The sequence below is a fragment of the Eptatretus burgeri genome, chromosome 5 (assembly GCF_056783735.1).
Source record: "Eptatretus burgeri isolate ZD-2024b chromosome 5, Ebu_testis_v1, whole genome shotgun sequence".
Lineage (NCBI taxonomy): Eukaryota > Metazoa > Chordata > Myxini > Myxiniformes > Myxinidae > Eptatretus > Eptatretus burgeri.
In genome coordinates, this window is record NC_140965.1 from 49,135,665 (window position 1) to 49,163,550 (window position 27,886).

General features: G+C 38.3%; 1 protein-coding gene across 1 annotated transcript in view; it reads right to left on the bottom strand.

Annotated features, from left to right (window-relative positions):
• The window catches only part of LOC147026393 (clusterin-like), an 89,304-nt gene that overhangs the window by 42,027 nt on the left and 19,391 nt on the right, over positions 1–27,886 (bottom strand). The window contains 2 exon segments of the mRNA XM_085883576.1: positions 1,411–1,444; positions 1,446–1,518. Of these exon segments, the coding sequence (XP_085739702.1) occupies positions 1,411–1,444; positions 1,446–1,518 (107 nt within the window).

Sequence of the window (27,886 nt, forward strand, 5' to 3'; positions counted from 1 at the left end):
TAAGATCCTCATCCTCTTAATGATGACGTCATAAAACCGAATATGACGTCATTGTGATGTATCAGGTTTGCGATAAATTATCTGTGCTAATACCCGGCTTGATTCCCGCAAACATAATTTAAACAGCTTGCCTAGTTTCGGAGATAATGGTATAGGCGATTTCCATCAGTGGCGATATTATGACGTCAACTTTTTTCTCGGAAGAATTTCCAAAATAGGAGATGGTTACTGCCTGCGCGTGGGCTTTCTGCATATACATGGCAAGTTTCACGAAGATCCGATGAAAACTCTGGGTTGTGAAACAAAAAATGTCAAAAAATAGGAATGACGTCATAAAAATTGATATGACATCATAGTGATGTATCGTATGTGTGGTAATTCATCTCTCCTAATGCCCTGTTCGATTCCTGCAAACAGAATTCAAAAAGCTTGCCTAGTCTGAGATAATTTTTAAGGCGATTTCCATTAGCAGAGATTTTTTGACATCATAACTTTTTTTCTGGGAGGAATTTTCAAAATCGGAGATGGTTACTGTCTGCGCAGGGTATTTTTACATATATACGCCAAGTTTCAGGAAGTTTCTATGAAAACTGTAGGCTGTGAAACAAAAAAGTCCACAAGAAGAAGATGAAGAACAACAACGCGAGTAAGACTTAGAGATCCTCCATGAGGATCTAAAAATATGAATTCCCTTCCAAGGAATTTGGACACAGGAGGCCATTCAGGCCCATCAAAGCCCATACTATTATTACCAACCTATGGTTGTTTGTCCATATTATATCCTTTTAAATGCTGAAAGTCAGGCAAGGAAGCAGCACGAACCATTTTAAAAAGTCTTTGGTTTGACTCGGATGGGGTTTAAACTACCGACCTCACAGACTCGAGTGGTCGCTCTAACCACATTACACCATACAGAGTCTGGTAAAACCTAAAACATGTTATTTATTTTGTCATAACAAACATTAGCATTGCGGTTGCTAAGAAAGGAATCACGAGACGCCAGAAATGAGCAATTTTGAAACAGGCAGAGCAGTTAACAAAATATAATTTTTGTTTCCAAATCGGCATTAGGAAAGAGTCACACAATATGGGCACGGGTGTAGTAGCTACAGGACATGATCACACCTTACACTTACAGCTTAGAAACTGAAAGAATTTATGATCAAGATAATGATGTGAAGAAATAAGGAAAGTTGTTCAAAATAAAGAGGAAGAAAAAAAAAGGAGAAAAAAATCCCAGTAAGTTGCAATCATTTGATCCCAGTGTATGCAACAATGCTCACCCCTAACCATCCCTCGATCCATCTTCCTTCCCCTGATCCCAACTCCCCCGATACCCCACCCCTCCCTCGATCTCCCCTCTCTTCCCCAAACCCCTCCACCTCGCCCTCATACTCTTTCCCTGCTTACTCTGCAGATGTTCGTCAGAAAGCAGCGCAGCATGGGTTGCTGCCAACATAGCAAGAAAACCCCAAAACAGCACGGATTTCATGACTTTCATCTTCCCTCTCAAATTTTCAAGCTGCGGTACATGGTGGACAGAAAAAGATTAATGCAATTTTTCCGTCGTTTGTACACACTTACAAAAAAAAACATTTTACAGGTGAGAGATTGAAGCATCAAATGCTATAAGATTTATCTTTAATTTTGTTCACAAGTAAGTTATCATAAGTACATGGACTGGATCAGATAATGATAAATAAATAAAAAGTGTGGTTGGGGGGAGGATTATTGGGAAAGGTAAGGTGGAAGGTTAAGGGGGGGAGGGGGAAGAGACATTCTGCTATTTTTGTACACAATTTGAAGATAACTTTTGTGAAAAAATTATAACCATACTGAACCAGATACCAGGAAGTGTGTTGCCAAATGTTTGTCTATTTTCAGCATTTCATCGCAATTTTCTTTATCCCATTGGAGCTGCTGCTTGACCCGATCAAAGGACCTCATTATCAAAGGACTAAAAATGTTTCTTTACGTGTTTGATCAAACTTGCCTTGACGAGGGAATCAAACCATGAGGCCATTCACACAAATCATCTCTCTATAATTCCAGCAATCTCTGTGCGTGTGTCTGTGACCGCTGTTTCTCGACAACCACTGGTCCGATCTAATTGAAACTTGCCAGCTATATTGCTGGGGACCTGAGTATGTGCTTTTCAAGGTTTGATATTAATCGGACAAGTGGTTCCCAAGTTATGGCCATTTGTTTACCAAACCAATGACAGGACACGTTGCTGCGTAGGCGTGGTCGATGGGGAAAGGGCGCCATTTAGTTACCAATGACAGGACACGTTGCTTGGCGTTTTGCACCCACAGTATCTATCTTCTATCTATCTATAATTCCAGCAATCTCTGTTTGTTTGCCTTTCAAAAGGTTTGAAATTAATTGGACAAGTGGTTCCCAAGTTATGGCCAAGTTAGAGCGCGTTCCCCATTACGGGTTACAATGTACGGACTTCCGGATAGTGATGACTTACTGCATTATAATAATTTATCGATTTATTATGAGCATTTATAGATAAACACAATGTCCCAATCCAGTCATCGTTTACGAGAGCGAAGGAACGGCCTGTGTAGTTGTTTGAAAGTTTTTTTTTGTTTTTGCACGTACGGCCACGCACGTACGCCACGCGAGAGCGAAGGAACGGTCTGTGTGTTTGTTTGAAAGTTTTTTTTTGTTTTTGCACGTACGGCCACACGAGAGCGAAGGAACGGCCTGTGTGGTTGTTGTTTCTGGCACGCGGATTGAAAGTTTTTTTTTTTTGCACGTACGAGCACGCACTAGTACATATAATGTACACACACGTTTTTTCACAACTCTGTTCCTCAGTTCCAATGGTAACCCCAATGCCTAAAAGATTATATTAACATTTCATGGTGTTAATGGTAGGTTAACAATTCTACAACACCTGATACTCAACACTAATTTAGTTGCAAAAGGACATTATTGACTTGTAAGCAATTGATCGATTTTCTGACTTTTGTCAAATCATCACCTGGGTTCGAATCCCGACACAGCTATAAACTGCCATCTCAGTGTTTCACAGGCAGGTGGATTCATCACTTAGTCTGGAAGCTCGTGACGGAAGATTTCACCCCATTCTATGGAACTCGTGGGGTAAATTACCACGCCAAAGGGGGTTTCAAAGGTGGTACCAATTCGGGGGGATATGACCACACCAGTAGGGTGAATATACTGGTTCTGGCTCACTTTTCCCCATGTAAATGAATGGGGGATTTTCAGCGATTCATATTTTTTTCCCTAAAAATAAACCCCCTTTTTATCCCAAGGTATATTTATTTGTCTCCCCTTTTAACCTGGGGACACTTTTTTTTTCAAATAACCCATGCAATAAAATAAAGATTTGTTAAAGGTGATTCGAAAGAAATATCTGAAACGTCTAAGCCTCGGGACACTCTTTATCAAATAACCGATGCATATTGTTTAGCTCACTCATTGAACCTATAAAGATTTGTTCATTCTCAAATTCCTTCAAAAGTTTAATTTTCTTTGCACAATAATCCCCATCTAAAATATTGAAAAACAAAACATTTGAATCTTTATATTTTTTAAGATACCCCTTTTGTGCCACTACGAAATGATAAACTTCTCTTAATGATCTCATCTGGTCACCGCCCGAGTTGCAAATCATTTTTGTGCATAAACCACGCCATAAAAAAAGTTTTGTTTCAAATGTTTTCAGTTCGTGTCATGAAAATGAGGAAGTGTTTTTTTGACACGGTCGTGCTGTGTGAATGAGGAAGTGTTTTTGGACAGTCATGCTGTGAAAAAATAGGAACTATTCTGTGAGACAAGGCCTCGTGTTTATATTTTATCTCAGAACACGAACAGGCTTTTAAACATGAGTTTAATCAAAATCAATTTAGGGCATTTTAAGTATGTTTTAAAAATGATTCATACAATTTGAGAATATATCGCCCAGTTATTTTCCAAGCTGTCTCACCCGAAGCGTCATTTCCTGTGGCCACACCCAATGATTAAGCAATCTCCTGATTTTCATTTTTACAACTGAGACATGAGCGATCTTTCTTCCGCGAACAAAACAGCTCAACACAAAGTTGGTAAGCTTGTGTATAGGTTCCTCTTTGAATGATGAAGCAATTGATTATAAATTAAATCGTGATAATTCTGATATATATTTTTTTTTCTTGGCAGGTCCTTGGAAGAAGAGCAGTTTACATATCATGATGAGGTGCATGAAATTAATGCTCTTATTGAAGAAGTCAATCATCTTAGAAGAGAATTGAAAAACATTTTTAATGACTGACACGACGTCTTATCACGGCCTCTGATCTTTTTGCCATCTTGTACCAATGGTAAAAAAAAAAAACTGAGACATGGACTCACTCTCTTCCGATGAAGATAACAGCTCACTACAAAGTTGGTAAGTTTGTGTATGGTTTCCTCTTTGAACGATGAAGCAATTGATTATAAATTAAATCGTGATAATGCGAAAATATATATTTTTTCCTGGCAGGTCCTTGGAAGAAGTGGAGTTTACATATCACGATGAGGTGCATCAAATGAATGCTCTTATTGAAGAGGTCAATGATTTTAGAAGAGAATTGAAAAACATTTATAATGACTGGTACGAAGTCTTATCACGGCCTCTGATCTCGAATGAATTAAACCAATGGTGAGACGTGTGTGTGTGTGTGTGTGTGTGTGTGTGTGTGTGTGTGTGTGTGTGTGTGTGTGTGTGTGTGTGTGTGTGTGTGTGTGTGTGTGTGTGTGTGTGTGTGTGTGTGTGTGTGTGTGTGTGTGTGAATATATGTATGTGTGTCTGTGTGTAAATATGTGTGTGTATGTGTGTGTGTATATATATATATATATATATATATATATATATATATATATATATATATATATATATATATATATATATATATGTATGTATGTATGTGTGTGTGCGTGTGTGTGTGTGTCTCTTTCCCTGTCTGTTTGTCTCTCTATCTCTCCCTGTCTGTCTCTTTGTATCTCTCTCTGTCTGTCTTTCTACCTACCTCTCTCTGTCTGTCTCTCCATCTATACCCTTGACTCATTATTTTTTTTTTTTTTCAGCTCGATCACACAACATAAGCTGTTGAAGCAATCTGGTACAACATGATTTTCTGGAGGTAAATGTTTCTGAATTATTATTTAGTTATTTGTTTATTAATATCACTCTCTCTTTGGAATGTTGCCTTATGTTGGTTGCATCATTAGTTTGGACGCGATTTTACCAGTAAACTGGAATTCATTTTATTGGCCTTGGAAGGATGACAGGCTGAGTCGGCCTCCTGGTGTGTTAATTCAGTGGTCAACGAGGCTTGAACTTAGAACCAACACCAGGCTTACTCATATTACCATGTAATTATCTTTATAAAACCTAATTATTATCCACTTTTGTTTCAAAACAGAATATGGTGTCTGAGTTTCGAAATCACAAGACATCTGAAGAAGATTGCTGGGAAAGATTATACATTCTCGCAAATGAATATTTAATATTTTCAATTTTGATTAATTATGAAGATAACAGCTCACTTGGATTACTCATACAATTACTTGATTTTGAATTTCAAAAAAAGGATTAAGACATGAAGGAGAGGGAGGGGGGTGAGGGGGGGGTAGGTGCGCTCCCCCAACGACCCATAACCCCCTCATCCCACCCCTCCCCTCCCCATGTGTGTGTGTGTGGGGAAGGGTGGGGGTGGGATGAGGGAGGTGGTGGGTCAAAGGTGGGGGCGCACAGGGGGGATGAGGGGGGTGGGGCTTGTGTGGGTGGGGTTTATGTGGGCGGGGCTTGTGTGGGCGGGGCTTGTGTGGGTGGGGTTTATGTGGGTGGGGCTTGTGTGGGCGGGGCTTCAGTGGGGTTTATGTGGGTGGGCTTCGGTGGGGTTTGTGTGGGCAGGGTTTATGTGGGTGGAGCTTGTGTGGGAGAGGTTTATGTGGGCAGGGTTTATGTGGGCAGGGTTTATGTGGGCGGGGCTTCGGTGGGGCTTATGTGGGAGGGGTGAATGTGGATGAGGCTTATGTGGATGAGGTTTGTGTGGATAAATGGATGGGTGGATGGGTGGATGAGTGGAGCTTGTGTGGATGGGTGGATAATTTTTTAATTAAATAAACATGTTGTGTGTGGGGAACTAATTAACTAATCACTAATTATGTGAATATGATGAATATGGGTGGAGCTTGTGTGGGGTTTGTGTGTGTGGAGCTTGTGTGGAGCTTGTGGGGGGTTTGTGTGTGGTGGGGTTTGTGTGGGGTGGGGTTTGTGTGGAGCTTGTGTGGGGTGGGGTTTATGTGGGTGGGTTTTGTGTGGGCAGAGTCAAAAAGGGGCGGAGTCAAAAAATTTCAATTTATCTTTGTCTTTTGTAATTCCTGTGAATAAAATGAACCTAAAATCTCTTCCCCTTCCAAATCATATATCTTATAAGTCCAAGGAACCGTATCTATTACATCAACAATTTTAAAAAGTTCGTTCGTCCATCGTTTAATATAACCCTTTTCAAAATGAGATTTCCACCTATATATTCTTACGATATCACCAACTTTGAACTTAGGTTTTCTGACATTAATCTCTTTTTCATATTTTAATTTTGTAAATGTTTCTGATGGTTTCATATTTGTTGACGTGTGAACCGTGTCATTATACTTATCCACAATATCCTGAATAAAAGATGACCATTGTTGTGAACCGAGTTGTGTGAATTTTTTATATAGTCTCTCTTTTAAGGTACGATTAAAACGTTCAACAACAACTGCCTTCCCTTCATTAAAGGTACTGTATAATGTAATACTGTTATTTTTTAGAAAATTCATAAATGTCTTGTTATAAAACTCTCTACCCTCATCAGTCCACAATTTTTTAGGTTTTCTCTTACTTTTATTAAATATCTGTTGAAAGGCTAACATAAGAGTATTACCTGTTTTGTTTTTTAATGGTACAACCCATGCGTATCTATTCCTCAAATCAATAACGGTTAAAGCATACTTGTACCCCTTATCATTATTCAGGTCAGGTCAGGTATGGGAGCATGTGCCAGAACAGCACGTCGCTGCGTCCACTTTCCGCCGGTACTCCAGGGGCCTCCGTCTGGCCATCCCCCAGGCAGATGCCAGGCCCATCCCCATCTCCTTGAGATGATGTTCAACCTGTTGCAACCATGAGGCACGTGGTCGACCCACTGGCTTCCTCCACTCATGAGACTCCCTCGCTGAGAGAATCTGGTGAGCAGGATCAGAGTCAGGAAAACGAGCCACATGTCCATACAGCCGCAACTGACGCTCACGGACTATGCAGGTAACAAATCTCATCCGAGTCTCTCTCAGCAACCGCTCGTTGGACACAAAATCCGACCAGCGATAGCCAAGGATTCTCCGAAGAGACCTGGTACCAAAGGAATTAAGTCTCCGTCTCAGATCCTTGGTCAGAGTCCAAGTCTCGCACCCATAGAGCAAGACTGGAAGTACCAAGGACCTGAAGACTCGGACTTTCGTCCTCCCGCACAGGTACCGGCAGCGCCACACCCCATGATCCAGTGAATCCATGACTCCCCAGGCCCGACCCAGACGTCTATTGACCTCTGACTCGCAGCCAGCAGAGACATGAATATCACTGCCAAGGGAAGTGAATCTCTCCACGACCTCAACATCCTCACCACAAACAGACACAGACAGGACAGCAGCATCCAAGATGTCACCGAAAGCCTGGATCTTAGTTTTGACCCAAGAAACCCGTAATCCCAACGGCTCCGACTCCTCATTCAGCACCTCGAGGGCCCCCAAGAGGATGTCTAAAGTCTCCGCAAAGATGACTGCATCATCTGCAAAGTCAAGGTCCGAGATCTTGACATTCCAAAATGACGCACCGCAACTTGATCTCTCCAACATCCTCCCTAGAATCCAGTCCATACAAGTGCTGAAAAGTGTGGGGGCAAGTACACATCCCTGACGAACTCCAGTTACAACTGGAAATAAGTCAGAGATGGTACCACCACACTTCACAGCACTCTCAGTACCAGAGTAGAGTTCAGACATCAGATCGATCAGTTTTGGTGGCACCCCACGAAGACCAAGAATCCTCCAGAGGACATCCCGATTCACTGAATCGAACGCTTTACAGAGATCAACATAGGCTGCAAGCAGCCCCTGCCGAAACTCTCGTCTGCGTTCGGTGAGGACACGAAGTGCAAGGATACGGTCAATCGTTGACCTCTTTGGTGTAAAGCCTGACTGCTCTGGACGCTGGTGCTCAAGCAGATGGTAGCGAACCCTATCGAGAATTATCCGAGCAAAGACCTTGCCTGGCACTGAGAGCAGCGTCACCCCTCGGTAGTTGTTGCAGTCTTGGCGATCACCCTTCCCTTTCCAGAGAGGGACAACAAGGCCCCTCTTCCAGTCAGTTGGGATGATGCCTGTGTTCCAGGCAGAGCACAAAACTGCATGCAACGACACGAGTGCAGCATTTCCACCAGCCTTGAGAAGTTCGGCATGGATGCCACAGATCCCTGGAGCTTTGCCCGATTTCAACTGGTTCACCGCAGCCCGTGTTTCCACAAGCGTAGGTGGACCACAGTTGATTCGAGGGTCAGCAACAGGGATTGTAACACCCTTGACGTCCAACTCGACAGTTGGGGGATCAGCCTGGTACAACCGCTCAAAGTAACCGGCCCAGCGGGCCTTCACTTCAGACTCCTCTGTCAAGAGCCCACCACTCTCTGCTCGAACTGTAGTGCTCCGAGGGATGGGCTTGGATGAACATAATGCGCGAATTCCCCTGTAAGCGGGACGAGAATCACCTGTCCACAGGTGATGCTCTACCCCCTCACAGATTCCCCGCACATAGGCCTCCTTGTCCACCCTCAGTGCACGTACAGTTTTACGCCTCAGCTCCCTGAACAGCTCAGCTCTGCCATTCAGCCTGGCCCTGCGACTCTGGTCAATGGTATCCAGTGTCCCTTGAGAGACAAAATTCTTCTTTGCCCTGCGGTGAGCTCCAAGGCATCCACCGGCAACATCAAGGACGGTGGTCTTGAAGGTGCTCCACAACTCTTCAGGACCCCCCAAAGCACCCAGACCCCCCAAGTGTCCACTCAGCCTGTTTGCAAACTCCTCAGCTACTCTCTCATCCCTGAGCTTGGCAACATCCAGCCTCGGCTGGGATGGTACCATTCTCCAGGATTTAAGGTGCAGCTTTAGAGTTGCTACAACAAGCCTGTGGTCAGTATTGAGGAACCTGACCTGATCGAACCTGACCTATCATTATTGAGTTCAATCAAATCAGCAGACCAGATATAATCTACTTCCTTGGAATAAACTTTCCTTCTCTGAAACTTTGTGAATATTGGTTTCTGTAATTCATCAGCTAATTGCTCTTCAGTCTTAATGACATCATTAGAGCCTATAAGTTTTTTGAATTTCCAAGTCCAAGTTTCAATTTAGCACTGATCATCTTCTTCACAATAAACCGATCAACTTTTTCTCTCAAGGTTGGATTTTGTATCAGAGACAAATTATACAACATTTCTCTATCGGCTTCATGCTTTTCTTCCAACGTTGTGGTATTCCCATAATCAATATCGTGTCTCATGCACACTTCATCAACTCTATTGATGAGTTTACTCCATGATTTAGGATTGTCTGCCTCATCTAATCTTTTATCCAAGTTTGTGCCTGGACCACAGAAAGAATACCCTGGAAGATGTAATTCCCCTGGTATTCCAGTAGTTGTAAATTTACTTCCTGATAAAAACTTTTGTATATCTCCTCCTTGTTTGTGTTTGGAGATAAATTGATTTTTTTTTTGAACCACACACCGAACATATACCTTTTTGTATAACCCTGTTATTTTTACTTTTAATATATGAAATATTTTTAGTATTAGTTTTCTTTTTACATTTGAGACAATAACTCATTTATTTATGAGAAAAATTCCTGCAGAGTGCAAAAACCTTTTTAGTTTCCAACATGCACATTTGAATCTTAATTTTTAAAACATAAAGAATCCTTAGAAATGCCTTCACTCTCTCCTCCATTTATTTAAGAAAAAAAAAATGAAAAACTTGAATTAAAATGAATAGCTTGTCGATGTCAATAGTCTTGTCGAAAATATTTCAAATAGACTTGTGAATTCTTTGTTTTCCTCCTCGGTGGGTTGAGTTATTTTCTGTAATACCTCCAATCTTTTTTTAATCTCATCGGTTTCCATATTTTCATATTTATTTCGTCTCGCTCTTTCCTCCCTCTCCTCCCTCTCCTTCTCTCTCTTCTCTCTCTTCTCTTTTTCCTCCTTCTCTTTCTTCTCCCTCTCCTCCTTCTCTCTCTTCTCCTTTTTCTCCTCTTTCCTCTTCTTCAACTCCTTCCTCATCCCTTATTATCCTTGAATCGCTTACACCCCATAGAATATCATACATATATTCATCAGGATTTCTTGTTATTCCTGTATCCAAAATAATTTTTTTTACAACAGGAAACCAATAAAATTTCTTTTGAATTTCTAAAAGAGCCTTACCTTTTCTTAACTTTCTAATTTTTTCATTATTTAACATTCTAATTAAATCTAATGTTGTCGGTTTATCAACATCAGCATAATGCCAATCTTTTATTGAAAATACCTCATTCTTATGTTGTAGAACATATTTATTAAAATACCGAATACCCTTTTCTTGAAGGTATGCTTGGACACAGAAATGATAATTTTCTTGAAGCCTTCTTGCTGTCATTTATGTATTAGAAATATATGTTAGAATAATATTATGGCACGAAACACCTCCCCATCTTCCCATAGTTAAATCATTTTGTATTTCCTTACTTATTATATATAATCCTGTTTTTTCTGTTTTCATGATATAAACAAAGGCAAAACCATTATTATATTTACCCTTATTAAATTCTTTTATTTATTGTTTACTAATCGTGGCCCCACAAAACTCATTCTCGATACCAAGTGGATAATATTCTTCCTTACGAGACTGATTTAATTGTTCCAGTTCTTCGAGGTTAATTTTAAATGACCAATTATACCCTAAATCATTCATATCATACCCCCATTGTTCTATTCTCATACAAACAATACGCCCTTCTTTATAAAAATTTATTTTAATTCGAACTGTGAATTCTGTATGACCTGGAGATAATATCAACACTTCTGTATCTTTGGAATACACGGCCGTTTTATTTAAGGATATATATTGTGATAAATCGCTTAATCTCACCAAGTCATTCGCGTCAGTCGGGCTTGGATAATTTTTTAATTTATAAGCATTTTTCATGTTAATATTTTTGGTTATATTATATTTATGTCGTTCAGCCTGTGCCTTTGTGTAATAATTTGATAAATCAATATCCAGTTCTTGGGATACACCAAAGATAGAACCATCTTTACCAACATAAGTCATTTATATTAGATTAAAAATAATGTCATAATTTTTTTTATTTTTGTTAAGTTGAAATAACACATATAGACATAATTGACCACAACACTTGGAATTTAATTCTTGGACTTGAAATGTTTGATAAACACCATTCTGTAAGAATTTTATGACTTCAACAGGTGGTGGAAGACCAAAACTATCAAAATAATATTTGTCTTGACTATTAAAAATACAAACCCAATGAGAACCGTTCCCATTATTATCTTCTAAGTTCATAATAATATTCTTTGTATGTTTCAGCACATTTGTTAATTCATCTCTCATACAAATAACCACATTATGAATTTTTAATTTCTTACAATATTTGACAAGTTGTAAATTTGATGTTGTATTCTTTCCAAATTCTTTAAACCACTCATCAATGCTCATTTATTTATTAGAAAGATATAATCCATTACCTCTTTTCGTTAATTTTACACCTTCTTGTGCTATAGAAGAAAGCATATCTCCAACTAACAATCTCGCTTTATCAGGCAGACCTTCAAGTTTTTCAGCAAAATCTACAATTACACCACTTCCACTAATTTGTTTCTCCAACTCTTTGTTATGTCTTTCCAATTCTTTTTGAGCCTGGAGTTGAGCCTTCCTTTCGTTGGCAGTTTTCACCGCTGTTGAAATATCACCCGTCAATGCTCCAACCGCACTTAAACCAGCAAATAAAGGAATTAGAAATGGGAGAAATCCTCCACTCGTCTCTCTTATTGAATATTTTTTCAACATTGGTTTTGTCATTTTAATTTTAAGTGAGCCAGTGTCATTCAAGATTTTAACCTGTTCTCTTGTGAGCAAAACATCAATTCTTACTGCTCCTTTTCTCTGAATTGTATTAATGTTAATCGTACAAGGCTTTTGATTTTGAACACAAGATGATAGTTTATGAAGATTGATTTGATTAACATATACCCCAGTTGGTACTTTGCCACTCATTTATTTAACAAAAAATTATGTGAGACTAATCATCACACCATTATCTGTATTAATCTGTAATTCTGTTTCTTCCAAAAGCAAACAATATTTATCAACTTCTTCACTCTCTCCTCTTTCAATGTATAGGGAAGTATCCACTCGATTAGACTTTATAGTTTCCTTTTGAGCGCTCAGGTCAAACGCATAGATTGTATACAAACTTTTAAATGCTGTCATATCCAAAATAGGTTCTTTATTTCCATTACTTTCATACACCTTTTGGTAAGACTTGTATGCTTCAGCAAAATCATTTTTTTCCCAATTAATTTCCAATCTATCTCGTGGATAAAATGTTCCATCCAGAGAAACGCGAAGTTGTTTCACCTTAGCATTATCACTCAATGCATTATTCTTATCAGTCGCGGTATCACCATCTGGCTTTTTAAAAATGATCCACAGATATCGTGGCTTTCCTTCCAGAACACCCAAATTCCACGTGTAAGTAGTTTGGTTGAGTTTAACGTGTTGACATCTTCTTTTGAGGTATGATACACTGAGTGGTTTCTTTGAGTTAAGTCTTCTATTCAACATCTCTTCTGTTTTAAGATTAGGAGTATATTCACTGATATACCAACTCATCTCCTCAATTACAAATTTATTCTGTTCACCAAAAGCACTACCAACACCAAAAAGCAATCTATTTTCATTATCATTCCTTTGTAGTTGAAATCTAATTTTAAGACCATACAGAACTTTATCATGATCACAAAATCCAAATATACCTTTAGGAGGAACTGCCACAGTAAAACTATTTTATGCTTTTGTATCATCATTATACATTCCTTTCCTTTGAGTATATCCAGGGTCTGTGTTTGTTCCCGTTGACATATCAGGAATAAAACCTTCGACAGACCCCTTTCCCATTCTATCACTGAATGTATAGAGTGTAAATTTCATCATTTCAGATACAGCAGAGACATAATCAACCGCTTCAACTTCTTGTGTTCCAATATACAAACGCACACTATCAAACATTTTCCAGAAGAAATCATTTACAAGTGTAGCGTTTGTGTTATTCCCAGCCTTAGTGAATTTAAATTTACACAACAAGAAACTTTCGGAGAGATTCAAATAGGTTTGTTGATTATTTATTTCAAAACTTTTTGTACCATTTGTATTCCAGTCTGTTCCAGTTATTGCATTTACCTTGAAGTAATCTTCTTTTTTAGTGGAGTTTGAGATAATAATAGTATCATCCAAATCATAGATACTATCAATTGCTTCCATACTTGTATTTATTAAGGAAGAAAAGACGTTAAAACTTTTGAAACCCTGATCCAAGTATTCGAATTATTTTCTGTCGTTCTTGGGGGGACAACTGAGTTTTGCCTTTCTTAATTTCTTTTATTGCTTGTAATTTATGAGATTCCTTCTGGGCATCTTTTATGCTCTTTACAGCACCTGCTACATTTCCCACAGCAGAAGCAGTTGAACCAATTAGATCTTTATGTTTTAGAAGAGTTGAACCAATACCCATGAGAGTATCAATTATCCCATCTCCTCTAAATTGATGTCCAACACCCCTTTGTCTCTTAGGTTTATAGTATCCTCTACCAAGATACATACCTTCACCCTTGTAGTATGGGGAAAGGAACATCCCATCCCCTGTACTATTTTATATTTTCCCAACTTGTGCTTCCTCACAATAACCATCGTATTTATTTATTGGAAAACTTCACGTAGGTGAATTCTGATGGATATAACTTCTCCATTAAAAGAAATCATACGATTATCTTCGTTGGTTATCCTAAAATTTACTCTGTGTATGGTTTTTCCTGACACAGGGAGATAAACCAAATTTTTAGGTTCCATATTGAATTTATAACCAATTGGGGTTGAGTATGCGCTGAATGAAAATATTGTATTTGTTTTTTTTTCCATCATTATAAGCACCATAAATCAAATCACAGTGAATTAACACCGAATTTATTCCTGAGGATATTTGAATGACATTATCACTGTAAAACGTCCCATTAGTTTCAATCTTTTTTGAGGAGAAACCCAATCACTCTCGAAATGAATTATCAATTGTGAAATCAACCTTGTAGTTATTTTTATCTTTAATCGTTGATTTTGAAGTATGTTTTTGAATGTCTATAACAATATTTTTTGGTTCATCACCCTGTTCTTTCATAAGACGAGCAATTTCGGAAGATATTTGAGAAATCTCATATGCTCCGGGTGAGACTGTTATCGTTTTGTATCCACTTCCGGGATTATAACTAAACTTGTCATTTTTATCAGTTATATTAAATAAGGTATTATAAGTTTCCATGGACAATAAAGATGCCTCATATTCTTTTGTTGGGTCAAGTTGTAGTGGGTATGGGAATGAAGATGTGTGGTCGCTTGTTGTGAAATTAAAACTCAGGATTGTGCTTCTCATCTTATTTAATATGAGATAAAATGTCTTTATATTGAGATTTATTAATTATTTTCATGTTCATCAACTGGTCTAAAATGGCTGATGCTTCATTAAAACAATTGTTATTTCCAGCATTCTTACTACCTAACAACAATAACAGTCTATTAACTAATTGCGATGGGTCATTTGGAAGAAAACTAATACCTGAACCAAGGATACTTAAAGCCTGAATAATGTGTTTCTCCTTCTCATTTTTCCTACTTTTACTAGAAATACTAACCCTATAATTTAGAGTGTTCAGCAGATCAATATATACTCTATCATCATTATTTTTCATATCCAATGGTTTATCAATATACTTTGATTCATCCCTCACAGTTGAACCTTGTCTTCCATCTTTTGTGAGAAGAAACATTAATCTCGGAGTTAGTTTAACAGGGGGTTGAGCAGAACCCAAGAACCTAAATTCATCATTAAATATCAATACCTTTTCTTGAACAAGATGAAATATTGCTGGTTGTTCTGTTAGAATGAGTCCTGCTTTGGTTTTTGAATCCGCTGAATATTCATTGTTTTGAAGAGCATTCACAATATCATCAGGGGGTCGATTAATCTCTTCCAGTTGTTGAAATAAACCTTCATCATCATATACCTTAAATTCTCCTAAATGCTCTAATTCTTCCTCCGTCATTTGATCAAAATCTTTTAACATTTGAAGTTTTTTAGGAGTATATTCTACTGTGGGAACTGTGGAAACATCTTTCATTTTTTCTTGGGAAGTTTTTAAAAGTGGTTAAAAAAAATTTCTCTTGTTTTCTTTCAAATGCTTCTTCGCCCGTTAGTTTCTGTCTGCGTTTCTTCTTTATGTCTTCCTGCTGTTTTACAACTTTTGAAACCAACTCTTGATGTTCTTAAATCTTCTTGCTCTTTCTTTTGCATCCATTTATTTATTGTAAAATATCATTTATTGAATTGTAAAGATCAACAGGGAAATTTTCCTTTTCTTCATCATTCAAGTAGATGTGTTCAAATAAATCCTTTTCTTTAAATATTTCATCAAATTCTTTATTAACATTAATGCGAGTTGTAATTTCTTCTTCACTAATACTTGCATCTCTGCTTTTCATACGTTTGCGTTGAGTTTCTTCATCAACATCAAAACCGAATGATAAAATCTTCACTCCGCTCAGATGTTTAATAATTTGTCTCGTTCCTTCTGGATTAGTTTCTAATATCCCAAGACCACCAGATTTTAGTTTCCTTAACTCACTCTTACAATGTGAATATTTTGTTGTACCAAGAGAAACCTCCTCAAATATTTGACCTTCATTCCTCAATCGCATATGTTCCTCCACTGAAATATAGTGATAATCTTCACCTTTTACTTCTCCAGGTCTTAATGCTCTAGTTGTTGTTGATACAATGCGTATCACGGGGTGTTTTTTAAGTAAATTTACAATATTCTCATTTGTACTACACAAGAACCTTGATTTATGAAAGTTTTTTCCAGAAGCAGATTTACCCACAAGATTTACAATAATAGTTGTCATTTATATATGTAATTGTTTATAAAAACAAAATATATATCCCTTAATATCTCATCTTGTTTCACAACAATATATTTATATTTTTCAGTCGTGTGCTTCATGTAATCCTCAAATTTCTTTTTACTACATAATGTAGAACAATTATCTCTCCAAAAATTATTGATATCTATTGAATTTAACTTGAATAAAATAAAAGTATTAGCATTGTTTCTGATGGAACGACGAGGAAGTTGAAAGTACGATTGACTAAGATAAATACAATTACAAGAAGAATGTCTCCCTCTTGTGTAGTAGCTGTCCATTACCGTTTGGTTTCTCTCATTAACACAATCATCAAAGATAACGAGGTTCTTTTTTGATTTATCCAAATCTTGGGGAGACGGTATATCATCCGTATTATCACTAAGAATACAAGTTATCGGATTTGATTTCTTTTTACATCTCTGTGTATCACAAAATAGTTGAATTATATCTTCAATGTTATAATCATTTAGGTTTTTTGAAGTTTAAATAAACCGATTATATCTTCTTTTTGAAGACCAGCATTAAAACCTTGTGAGAGTAGTTGATACTCTGGTTGAAAACTCGACTTTGTGAAAATTATTAAATTATCATAATCTAAAAAGTTGGGAGTGAGGAGCATCTTTAAAAGTAAGCAGGTTTTTCCACATCCACTTGAACCAACTATGAGACATCTTAATGAATTTGGGAGATTTTTATGGTTGTTAAATTTTATCTTATTTTCCCAAATGGGTAAAAAATCATTCATTTATATATTTTGAAAACAGGTTATTTAATTTATTATTGGCTTTTTTAGAAACTCTATATTTTATCCTAAGTTCAGGTTTAATTTCAAGATAATCCATTATTTTATTTATCCAATATCTTGTGTTGATATTTCCCTGAAAATCACATCCATGAATAATATATAACAACAATCCTTTGAACATTTCTCTCATACGTTCAGTTTCTTCCCTTGTAAGGAAAGGTGTGTTATCACCCTCATACTTTACATTCATTTCTCTAATCAATCTTGTAAAGTAATTCATTTTTGGTGTAAATCTAAAAGAATTATTTTCCTTTTTATATTTTTTATTATCATTAATTAGAAGATAATCACAGAATATACATTGTTTATAGGCTTTTGACTCTGTGTTTAATCCCCGTCTTTCACACACAGGACAATTCTCAAATTTGTCATATGGAGAATCAGGAAAGTCTAGCATATTTATAAAGTAAAACTTTACTTAAACTGAAATTCATCTATACTTTCAGTTGTATATTGACTCATATTTAATAATATTACCATCGATATCGATATACTTTTTTTCATTACCAGATTCAACGACAACATTTTTTATATTAAAGGTAATTTAAAAATGATCGTTATCTACTATTGAACGAAATGTCATTTCACCTGATATATTTACATCCTTTATTTCATCAGGATTTACATCTTTAGGGTTGTTGAAAAAAATACAAATTTCTCCTTGCATATTACAGATGGTCTTATCTTTTCTTTCTAAAGCTTCATCCATAAGGTTTTTGTTTTTTGATACTTTTTCTTGTTTCATTGCTTTTTCTAGTTTTGAATATATTACCAGAAGGAGAGGAGAAACTTTTGTTAGAGATACTTTAATTGATGTTCTACCAGGTATACTAAAAGCCCTTCCACTGAAGGAAATTGTAGAACTCATATTATTTACCATAATTGTTTTTATCCAATAGTTGTTATATTTATCTTTGTTCAATTTTACATCCTTGACATATTTCTCAGTATCTTTAACAAATGAAGAGATTGATTGAAACTTGTCTTTTGTGTCTTGAAACATTGTATTTATTAAGTGAAAAAGTTGGAGGATAAAATGGTTTTAAGCACAGATTCACCTGTAAAATAAACGAAATTTTCATCAAGAAAATTTTAGTTTAAGCAAAGATTTATTATATAAATATGGTGAATACAACATACTGCGATGTTTGTAATCACAAATATAAACATTATAGAAAACACCTCCGAACCAACAAACACACATTTAATCTATTTCATAAAATATCTCCTTTTGAGTTGGATAGAAAACATTGTGATATCTGTTCAAAGGATGTTTTGAAGAGAAGTTATAATAAACATCTTCAATCACAAAAACACAAGAAAAATGAGTTTAAAGTAAAGGGAGACTATTATAATGAAAACACTGATGGGGCATTTAAAGGGCATATAAAAATAAGGATTTTTCAATTTGGAGAACCTGGACCATCATCAATAGCTGAATCAATTGAAATAGTGAAACCTGATGTTGAAAAAGTTATTAAAAAGACATTAAACGAAATGAAAACTTTAAAGTTTTATATGGGAGTGAAAATGAATATGAAAAGACAAGATGAAGAACAAACTCCTTATATGAGAACAGATCTTCATTTTATAACATCATTTCAAGATTTTTTGAATAGTGGGGTTTATGAAGAACTATCAAAACAAGAGGAGGATGTTGATAATACAGTGGTAGGAAGTGGATTAAATATTTTAAAAATCATCTTTTTAGATATACACATTCTAAAATCAAACCCTCTTAAAGCTTCTTCTTATATTGAATTACCAAAAGAAATAAAACTAAAGAAGGCAGTTGTTAATATTAAGAACAATGATAATAAATGTTTTCTCTGGTCTGTTCTTGCTCACTTTCATCCACCAAAATGTAATTCAGAAAGAGTAAAACAATATATGAAATATGAGAATACCTTGGACATTAAAGATTTTAAATTCCCAATGCCACTAACAGATATTCCTAAATTTGAGAAAAAGAATAATCTTTCTATTAATGTATATGGATTAATGGATACAAACAAAGTTCAAATATTAAAAATTTCAAACAACTATAAAAATGAAGAAACACACATTGATCTTTTATATTTTAGTGTTGGAAATAATTCACATTACACATACATCAATAATTTATCAAGATTAATCTCTTCTCAGGTATTCAGAACAGCAAACAAAATATATCCTTGTAAGCGATGTCTTAATTCATTTCATACAAAAGAACGATTAGAACAACATTCAAAATATTGTAGTAATCATAAATCAGCTGTAATTACAATGCCTAAACCTGGTGAAAAGATTTCTTTTGAAGATTATAATAAATCTATCATGCACCCATTTGTGATATACGCTGATTTTGAGTGTATCCTTAAAAAGATAAATACTGCTTCTCCTAATCCAAAAGAATCATATACAAATAAATATCAAAAACATATTCCTTGTAGTTTCTGTTATTATATCAAATCATCTGTTGGAGAGAAGTATAACAAACTTGAACATTATAGTGGAAAAAAAGCTTCACAAGAGTTTGCAAGACGATTAGAAAAGGATTGTATAAGACTCACTAAACTAATGAAAGAAACAAATGAACCGATGAAATTAACCAAAGAAGAAAAATTAGAATTTAGAAAGAACAATATCTGTCATATTTGTGAGGGGGAAATTAAGCAGTCTAAAGTTAGGGATCATTGTCATCTTACTGGTAAATATAGAGGTCCCGCTCATTCCTGTTGTAATCTTAATTATTAATTACCTTCCTTTTATTCCAGTCTTTCTTCACAACAGCGCCAACTATGATACACATCTATTTATAAATGAACTTTCAAAAACACCAGGGAATATTTCTGCCATAACAAACACAAGTCAAAAGTATATTTCATTTACAAAAATGATATTCACAAAACCTTTAACTCGTATTAGGTTTCTAGATTCTTACAAGTTTATGGGAACACCACTAGCCTACCTTGCATCAAATCTAAGCTCCACGGACTCTTTTCCAAATCTTAATTCATTCTTTCCAAAAGAGGAAATTCTCACTAAAGAGGAAATTCAGATTAAAGAGAGAATTCAAAGTAAAGAGGAAATTCTAATTAATGAGGAAATTAATGAAGAAATTCTAACTGAAGATGAAATTCTAATTATAAAGAAAATTCGAACAATGAATGAAATTCTAACTAAAGAGGAAATTCTGATTAAAGATGAAATTCTGATTAAAGAAGGAATTCTCACGAGAGAGGAAATTCAAACAAGGAATGAAATTCAAAGTAAAGAGAAAATTCTTACAAGTAAGGGAATTTATCCTTATGATTATATGGATTCATTTATGAGATTTAAAGAAACACAACTTCCTTCAAAAGAAAGTTTCTATAATAACCTTTATGAAGAAGAGATAAGTGATAAGGAATATAAACACGCACAAGAAATATGGAAAATATTTAAGATAAAGAACCTTGGAGAATATCATGATTTATATCTAAAAACAGATGTTTTATTGTTAGCTGATGTGTTTGAAGCTTTTAGATCACTCTGTCATAATAAAAATTGTTATGGATTAGATCCTGCCCACTATTTCACAGCTCTTGGTTTAGCTTGGAGTGCAATGTTGAAAATGACAAAACAAGATATAGATTTAATCAGTGATGTTGATATGCTTTTGGTGATTGAGAAGTCCAAGAGAGGTGGAATATCACATGTTCAAAAAGATATGCTAAAGCAAATAATAAATATCTTCCAAATTATGATAGTGAAAAAGATAGTAATTATTTGATGTATTTTGATGCTAATAATTTGTATGGTTGGGCAATGTCTCAATCTCTGCCTTATGGTAAATTAGAGTGGGTGGAAGAAAAGGATTATGAAAAGGCTTTGATGAATATTGTTATTTCTTCTCAAGAGGAATTGAATGACGAAGAAGAAGGTTATTATTTTGAAGTTGATTTGAGGTACCCGAGTGATCTTCATAATAAGCATAAAGACCTTCCTTTTGCATGTGAGAAAGAAACCCCAAAGAAAGAATGGTTCAGTGATTATCATAAAAGTTTTAATATTAAAGGCAAATCAACAGAAAAGTTATTAACAACATTCTATGATAAAGAGGGATATGTTTTGCATCAGAGAAGCTTAAAACAGTTTTTGAGAGAAGGATTGAGAGTCGCTAAAATTCATAGAGTTTTAAAATTTAAACAAAGTCCTTGTGAAAAAGTGAGTCCTTGGGTGAAAAAGTATATTCAATTCAATACAGATATGAGAGCAAATACAAAAGTAAAATTTGAAGGGGACTTTTATAAATTAATGAATAATGCTGTATTTGGAAAGACTATGGAAAATGTTAGAAACAGGCAAAACATTAGATTCGCAACATCTTGGAAAGAAGCTTCGAGATTGATAAATAAACCAAGTTTTGAGAGAGAAGAGGTTTTTTCAGAGAACTTTTCTGCAATTCATATGAAAAAGGAAAGTATTGTAATGGATAAACCAATTTATATTGGAACAGCAGTTCTTGATTTATCAAAGATATTGATGTATGATTATAAATTATTTGTATAATGACTTAAAGAAAGAGTATGGTGAAAATGTTTCATTGTTGTATATGGACACTGATAGTTTTATCCTAGATATAAAAACTGATGAGGTTTATAAAGATATGAAGAAAAATGTTGGAGTATATGATACAAGTAATTTCAGCAAGAAGAGTGAGTTATTTTCCAAAAAGAATGAAAAGGTTATTGGTAAGTTTAAGGATGAGTTGGGTGGAAAAGTAATGAGTGAGTTTATTGGATTGAGAGCAAAGGCATATGCTTATAAGTATGGTGATCAGATTGATAAGAGGTTAAAGGGAATAAAGAAATATGTAATAAAGAAATCAATAACTTTTAGAAATTATTATAATTGTTTGATGAATAAGAAAGAAGAATATAGGAAAATGAATACAATAAGAAGTTGTAAACATAACATATATAGTGAAGAAGTAAATAAAAAGGCATTAGGAGCCTTTGATGATAAGAGATTTATTTTAGATAATGGAATAGATTGTGTTCCATATGGATATTGTATGATAGAATGTATAAAATAGATTGTGTTTTAACGATGGGAAGATGGGTTAAGGTTTTTTAAGGGCTACCGCCGCGTTTTTTCGCAATATATAAATGGTCAAACCAAGTATTAATCAAACTAAAGAGTGGAGAAAATCTCAGTCTTGGTATATAAATGGAAAACATAATGAATGTGAAAAATATCAAATAAGTCTTATTGAAAAAATAACTAAAACAAAGGTAAATAAAACAAATAAGCGAATCAATTTAAAAAGTAGTAAGTTCGAGGATGTAAAGAAAAAAATGAATATCCTTGAATGGACTGAAAACTTTGATGGTTATCAATTGAACAATGAAAAAACAATTTACTATAATCTCAAAATGATATGTGGCTCAGGAGGTGGTCAAACAAGAGCATTAAGAGAAGTTTATCATTTCGTAATGGCACAAAAGGGGTATCTTAAAAAATATAAAGATTCAAATGTTTTGTTTTTCAATATTTTACATGGGGATTATTGTGCAAAGAAAATTAAACTATTGAAGGAATTTGAGAATGAACAAATCTTTATAGGTTCAATGAGTGAGCTAAACAATATGCATCGGTTATTTGATAAAGAGTGTCCCAAGGCTTAGACGTTTCAGATATTTCTTTAGAATCACCTTTAACAAATCACATTACTACTTTGCTACTTGAACAAATCTTTATCTTATTGCATGGGTTATTTGAAAAAAAAGTGTCCCCAGGTTAAAAGGGGAGACAAATAAATATACCTTGGGATAAAAAGGGGGTTTATTTTTAGGGAAAAAAAATATGAATCGCTGAAAATCCCCCATTCATTTACATGGGGAAAAGTGAGCCAGAACCAGTATATTCACCCTACTCACACCTTTCCCTTGAAAATTTAATCAGTTTTATTATTTTTGTGATCTACCATCTTACGTCTTTACTTTGACAAAGTTTAGTCCATGTAATTTATGAGGAAAATAAAAACCCGAAAAGGGGTACTTTGGGGGGGGGGTCTGACCAAACCTTCCCCCCGACTGAAGTTTGGCCAGTTTTATTATTTTTGTAATCTACCATCATAATACTTTGTTTTTACAAAGTTTGATCCATGTATTCGATGGGGTGAATATAACGCCCCAAAGGGTTTTTTTCAAGGAGGTCTTGGGTCCAGACCCACCGACTGGGACGCAGCTGACAAAGTTTTTGTGAATGACTTAAGTGGCATGAGTAACTTTGAGGGGGCAAACCTTCAAGGGAAAATGGGGTGAAATCTTCCGTCACGAGCTCTCGGCCTAACTGTGTGTGCCATCCTTCGGATTAACGTTAAACTGGGCGTCCCATCTGCCGACATATTAGTTGGTGGTTGTTAAAAAATCCCAAGGTGTCCTTTCACGAAGTGGCGTCGTTAGGATTTGTGGCGCCCAGGGGGAAGGTCAATAATAGCACCCCACTGGCACTGGCATAGTCAGGAATTTAAATGGGGGGGGGCATATGAAAGAGATCTAAGCTTCCCCAGCAGGCTCAGCAACAGAGCCTTGGAAGCTGTTTAAAATGAGAATAGAATTAGATTTAGTTATCACCTGAATCGATTAGGCTAAATTAACTACAAATAATCCAGAAGAATTCCCATGTTTCTAAACGCACGACATGTTAAGGTGTATAGAGCAGTTTAATAGGTCCTTCCATGACATAGCATGGCATTATAATGACAAAATAAATAACAAAAACAATGATAACATTGTAACAAAGCATTAATTAATACTAATGATATTGACAACAATAATAATATAACACCACCTTACATTGGTGGGTGTTACGTCTGTGTTTGATGCAGAATAACCAAAGTACCAGGAGATGGGTTTTGTCCAAGAGCAATGTATACCCCTCAATACAGAACCATACCGAGTAACAAGCATTCAAATATGGCACAGCACATACAGAGCCATAAGCATCAACAAGCCACACATCCGTCTCCAAACCAACGACCAGAAGTCACCCAAAGGAAATCGGTCAATTCAAATAACCAGTCCTATCGTGGGCAATATTTGCTTATCAATAATAATAATAACTATTGTTCTTACAATCATTTGGCAATAATAATAACGAATGTATATAAATCCCCACCTTGGTCCAAGCAGACCTGGGCTTTGTAAAAGGAAAGCTAAAGATAAAGCAATACAGCAGGCAGGTATGCTTCAAGGCCGTTTACTACTAATACTATTACTACTACTAGTACTACTACAACATCAAACATGCATGCAGTATGGTGTGGTATTTCTATGCCCTATGGCATAGAGGCTGGAGCTGATAAGACAAAGCAACAGAGGAAGGCGAGGAGAGATGATCTCCAAAGGTGAGATGATCTGCCTGTGAAACACCAGGATAACAGTTTTTAGCTGAGTCGAGATTTGAACCCAGATGAGACAGCTGGGTATTATATCCTTCCAATCCAACACACTTGCTGATGCCTCTCACCATGTTCACCTTTTTGTCCAGACCTTTGGAGCGCCAGCCAACAGCTCACTTCCCCCCCCCCCTCACACGCCTGTCATGTCAGCTGTTATACATCATACTGTTGTGGGCTGAGAGTCGGTGGCGAGGAACGGCCACCAGGTGGAGCAGTAGAGCAGTCTCCCACTGAACACCCGGAATTTAGGTCGTGACTCTCGGACAACTCCGAAGGTCACGGGTCACTTATGGACCGTGCTCACCAATTCTCTGACAGCGTGGGGTAGAGTTAATAGCCAAATTTCAATATACCTAAGTACCCACGCCGTCAAATTACCTGGGAAGTCACACCCTAGACGGACTCTGTCGAACTGGGTCGCTCTCGCGACCTCGGTCCGGTGTAACCGAGCGGGATTACCAAAGCCCGTCGGTCCAAACTAGTGTGTACTAGGTGCGGCGGGACGCAAGAAGCACGCGGGCCACCATCTACTCTGCTTTATTGCGCAGCCGGAAGCACAGTTCTGCCACCCCTAGCGGGCGAGGCATGATATACGAAAACCCAATCACGTGACACAGCACACTCCTCCCCTCGTAAAATGACCCGTCACATAACGAACGGATAATCACAACATGACCATCGAAAACCCATCAACACTCATAATCCTCCAAGTACCGCGGCCGCACCCTGACCCGCCTCGGACGGGCAGCGCTACCAGACAGCCCAGGCTCATACGCCTCCCGGCTCGGTCGAGGTGTCATCCTCACCGGACTCGCACTTTCCGCAACACCAGCTTCCCCCGACTGCCCAGCCTGCTCGACGTCCCTGGGTAGGACGGCATCAGGCGAAGACCCCCTCGGCGCTGGCCCAGCCAGTCCCGGCGATACAACGTCAGGTGCCGGCGAGACTACCGGTGGGGGCCCCGCAACGTTCGGCTCGGGGAGGTGTGGGGGGGTGACGCTGAACAGCGATCATGCATCTGGTCCACGTGCCGCTTCCACACATCCCCACCATCAGTCCGCACCATGCAATTTGCCGGCCCCAGCACCCCAGAGACCACCGCCGGCACCCATTTGGAACCGTGGAAATAATCGCGTACCATCACCCGCTGCCCCACCTCGAAGCTGCGCAGCCGCGTCGGACGCGACATAGCCCCACTCACCGACCCTCCAGGTCGCAGCAAATCTAGCCTGGATCGCAAAGCCCGTCCATAGAGACGAATAGCAGGTGAGTCACCCGTGACAGGATGAACTGCGTTCCTGTAATGGAGCAAAAAAACATCGACCACCGTCTGCACAGGTGCAACACCCCCCCTGCGCAAAGCCCGCTTCAACATCTTGACAAACGACTCAGCTTGGCCATTCGTCTCAGGATGATAAGGTGCGGACCTTAGATGTCGAATACCATTCTGGCGCATAAACTCATCAAATACACCCGCGATGAACTGCGGACCATTATCAGAGACCAAGATCTCCGGCAACCCTTTATTAGCAAAGATCGTCCGCAGCTTCTCTACCGTAATGCTTGCTGAAGTATGTTGCATTACTACCACCTCCGGCCATTTCGAGAATGCATCAATCACAATCAAAAACATCTTGCCATTAACCGGCCCCGCAAAATCTACATGGACCCTCTGCCAAGCTCGGTCTGGCACAGGCCAGAGACTCGAAGCTCGACGCGGGTTATCAGCATCTGTCTGGCACGTGGTGCAACGCTTAACCAATTGCTCAATGTCTTTGTCCAACCCCGGCCACCACAACAGGCTACGAGCAAGACTCTTGGTCTTCACGATGCCCAGGTGACTGACATGCAGTTCTTCCAAACACCGCTGCCTGAACCTCGGTGGAATCACGGTCCTCATTCCCCACATTATGCACCGTTGGACCAACGATAGCTCCGCTGCGCGTGACGTGAAAGGTTGAAAAGCCGGTGTCGAAGGCAGATCGCTCCAATTCCCCGTAGAAATCGCCCGGACGACACGGGCGAGCACCGGATCACGAGCCGACTCCACCGCGACCTGCCTGGCCGTGACCGGCCCGCTTTGGACCTGGTCCAGCGCAAACACGTCGACCCGGTCGCCCAGCTCAGACGCAGGTGGACCCTCCGCACACGGCAAGCGTGAGAGCCCGTCGCAGTTAGCATGCTTCTCGGTGCTTTGGAACTGAATATCATAATCGTAAGCACCCAGAAACAGACACCACCGCTGTATTCGCGCGGCTGCTACCACCGGCACTCCGCGTTCGGGTCTTAGGATGAATTGAAGTGGTTTGTGATCCGTCTGTAAAATGAAATGCCGTCCCAGCAGATATTGATGAAACCTCCGCACACCCCAGACGATGCTGAGAGCCTCCCGTTCGATCTGGGCATATCCGCGCTCTGCTGTGGACAGGGTCCGGGATGCAAAACAAACAGGCCGCTCGGAACCATCGTCCATCCTGTGGGAGAGCACTGCCCCGATGCCATATGCAGAGCTGTCGCATGCCAATAGGAGCGGACGCGCAGGCTCATAGTGCACGAGGAACGTATCCTCCGTGAGCAGCCGCTTGACGCGGTCGAACGACGCCTGGTGTGCAGGCCCCCAAGCCCAGCGCTCGTCCTTCTTGAGCAACCGCGTTAACGGCGCAAGTTGTGAACTGAGCCCACGCATAAACCTTTGGTAATACTGGGCCATGCCAATGAACGCGCGCAGCTGCGTCTTGTCGCGAGGTGGTGGCATGCGCTGAATCGCCTCCACCTTCCGAGGACCTTTCAACAGCCCCTCCGGCGTGATGATGTGCCCGAGGTATTCCAAGCGCTGCTTGAAGAACGCGCACTTGTCCCTGTTCAAGCGCAGGCTGCACGCTTCTAGCTTTGTCAGCACTCGGGCAATGTTCGCCAGATGCTCGTCCGTCGTTTTCCCTGCAATGAGTACATCGTCCAGGTAGGTCTGAGCGGGCAGGCCAATGCAAACCTGATCCATGGCTTTCTGCCACAAAGCTGGAGCCGAAGCAATCCCAAAACAGAGTCGGGTATATCGATAGAGTCCTTGACACGTGTTGATTGTTAAAAGCTCGCTACTCCCGGGATCCATCGGCAGGTGAAAATATGCATCACGCAGGTCTAGCTTCGTGAAGTATCGACTCCCCGCCAATCGTGCATATATTTCATCGATTGACGGCAATGGATATTGCTCCACGCTGAGCCCCGGGTTAACCGTGGATTTGAAGTCCCCGCACAATCGGACGTCTCCATTCCGTTTCAGCACCGTGACAACCGGGGTGGCCCAGTCCGAGCACG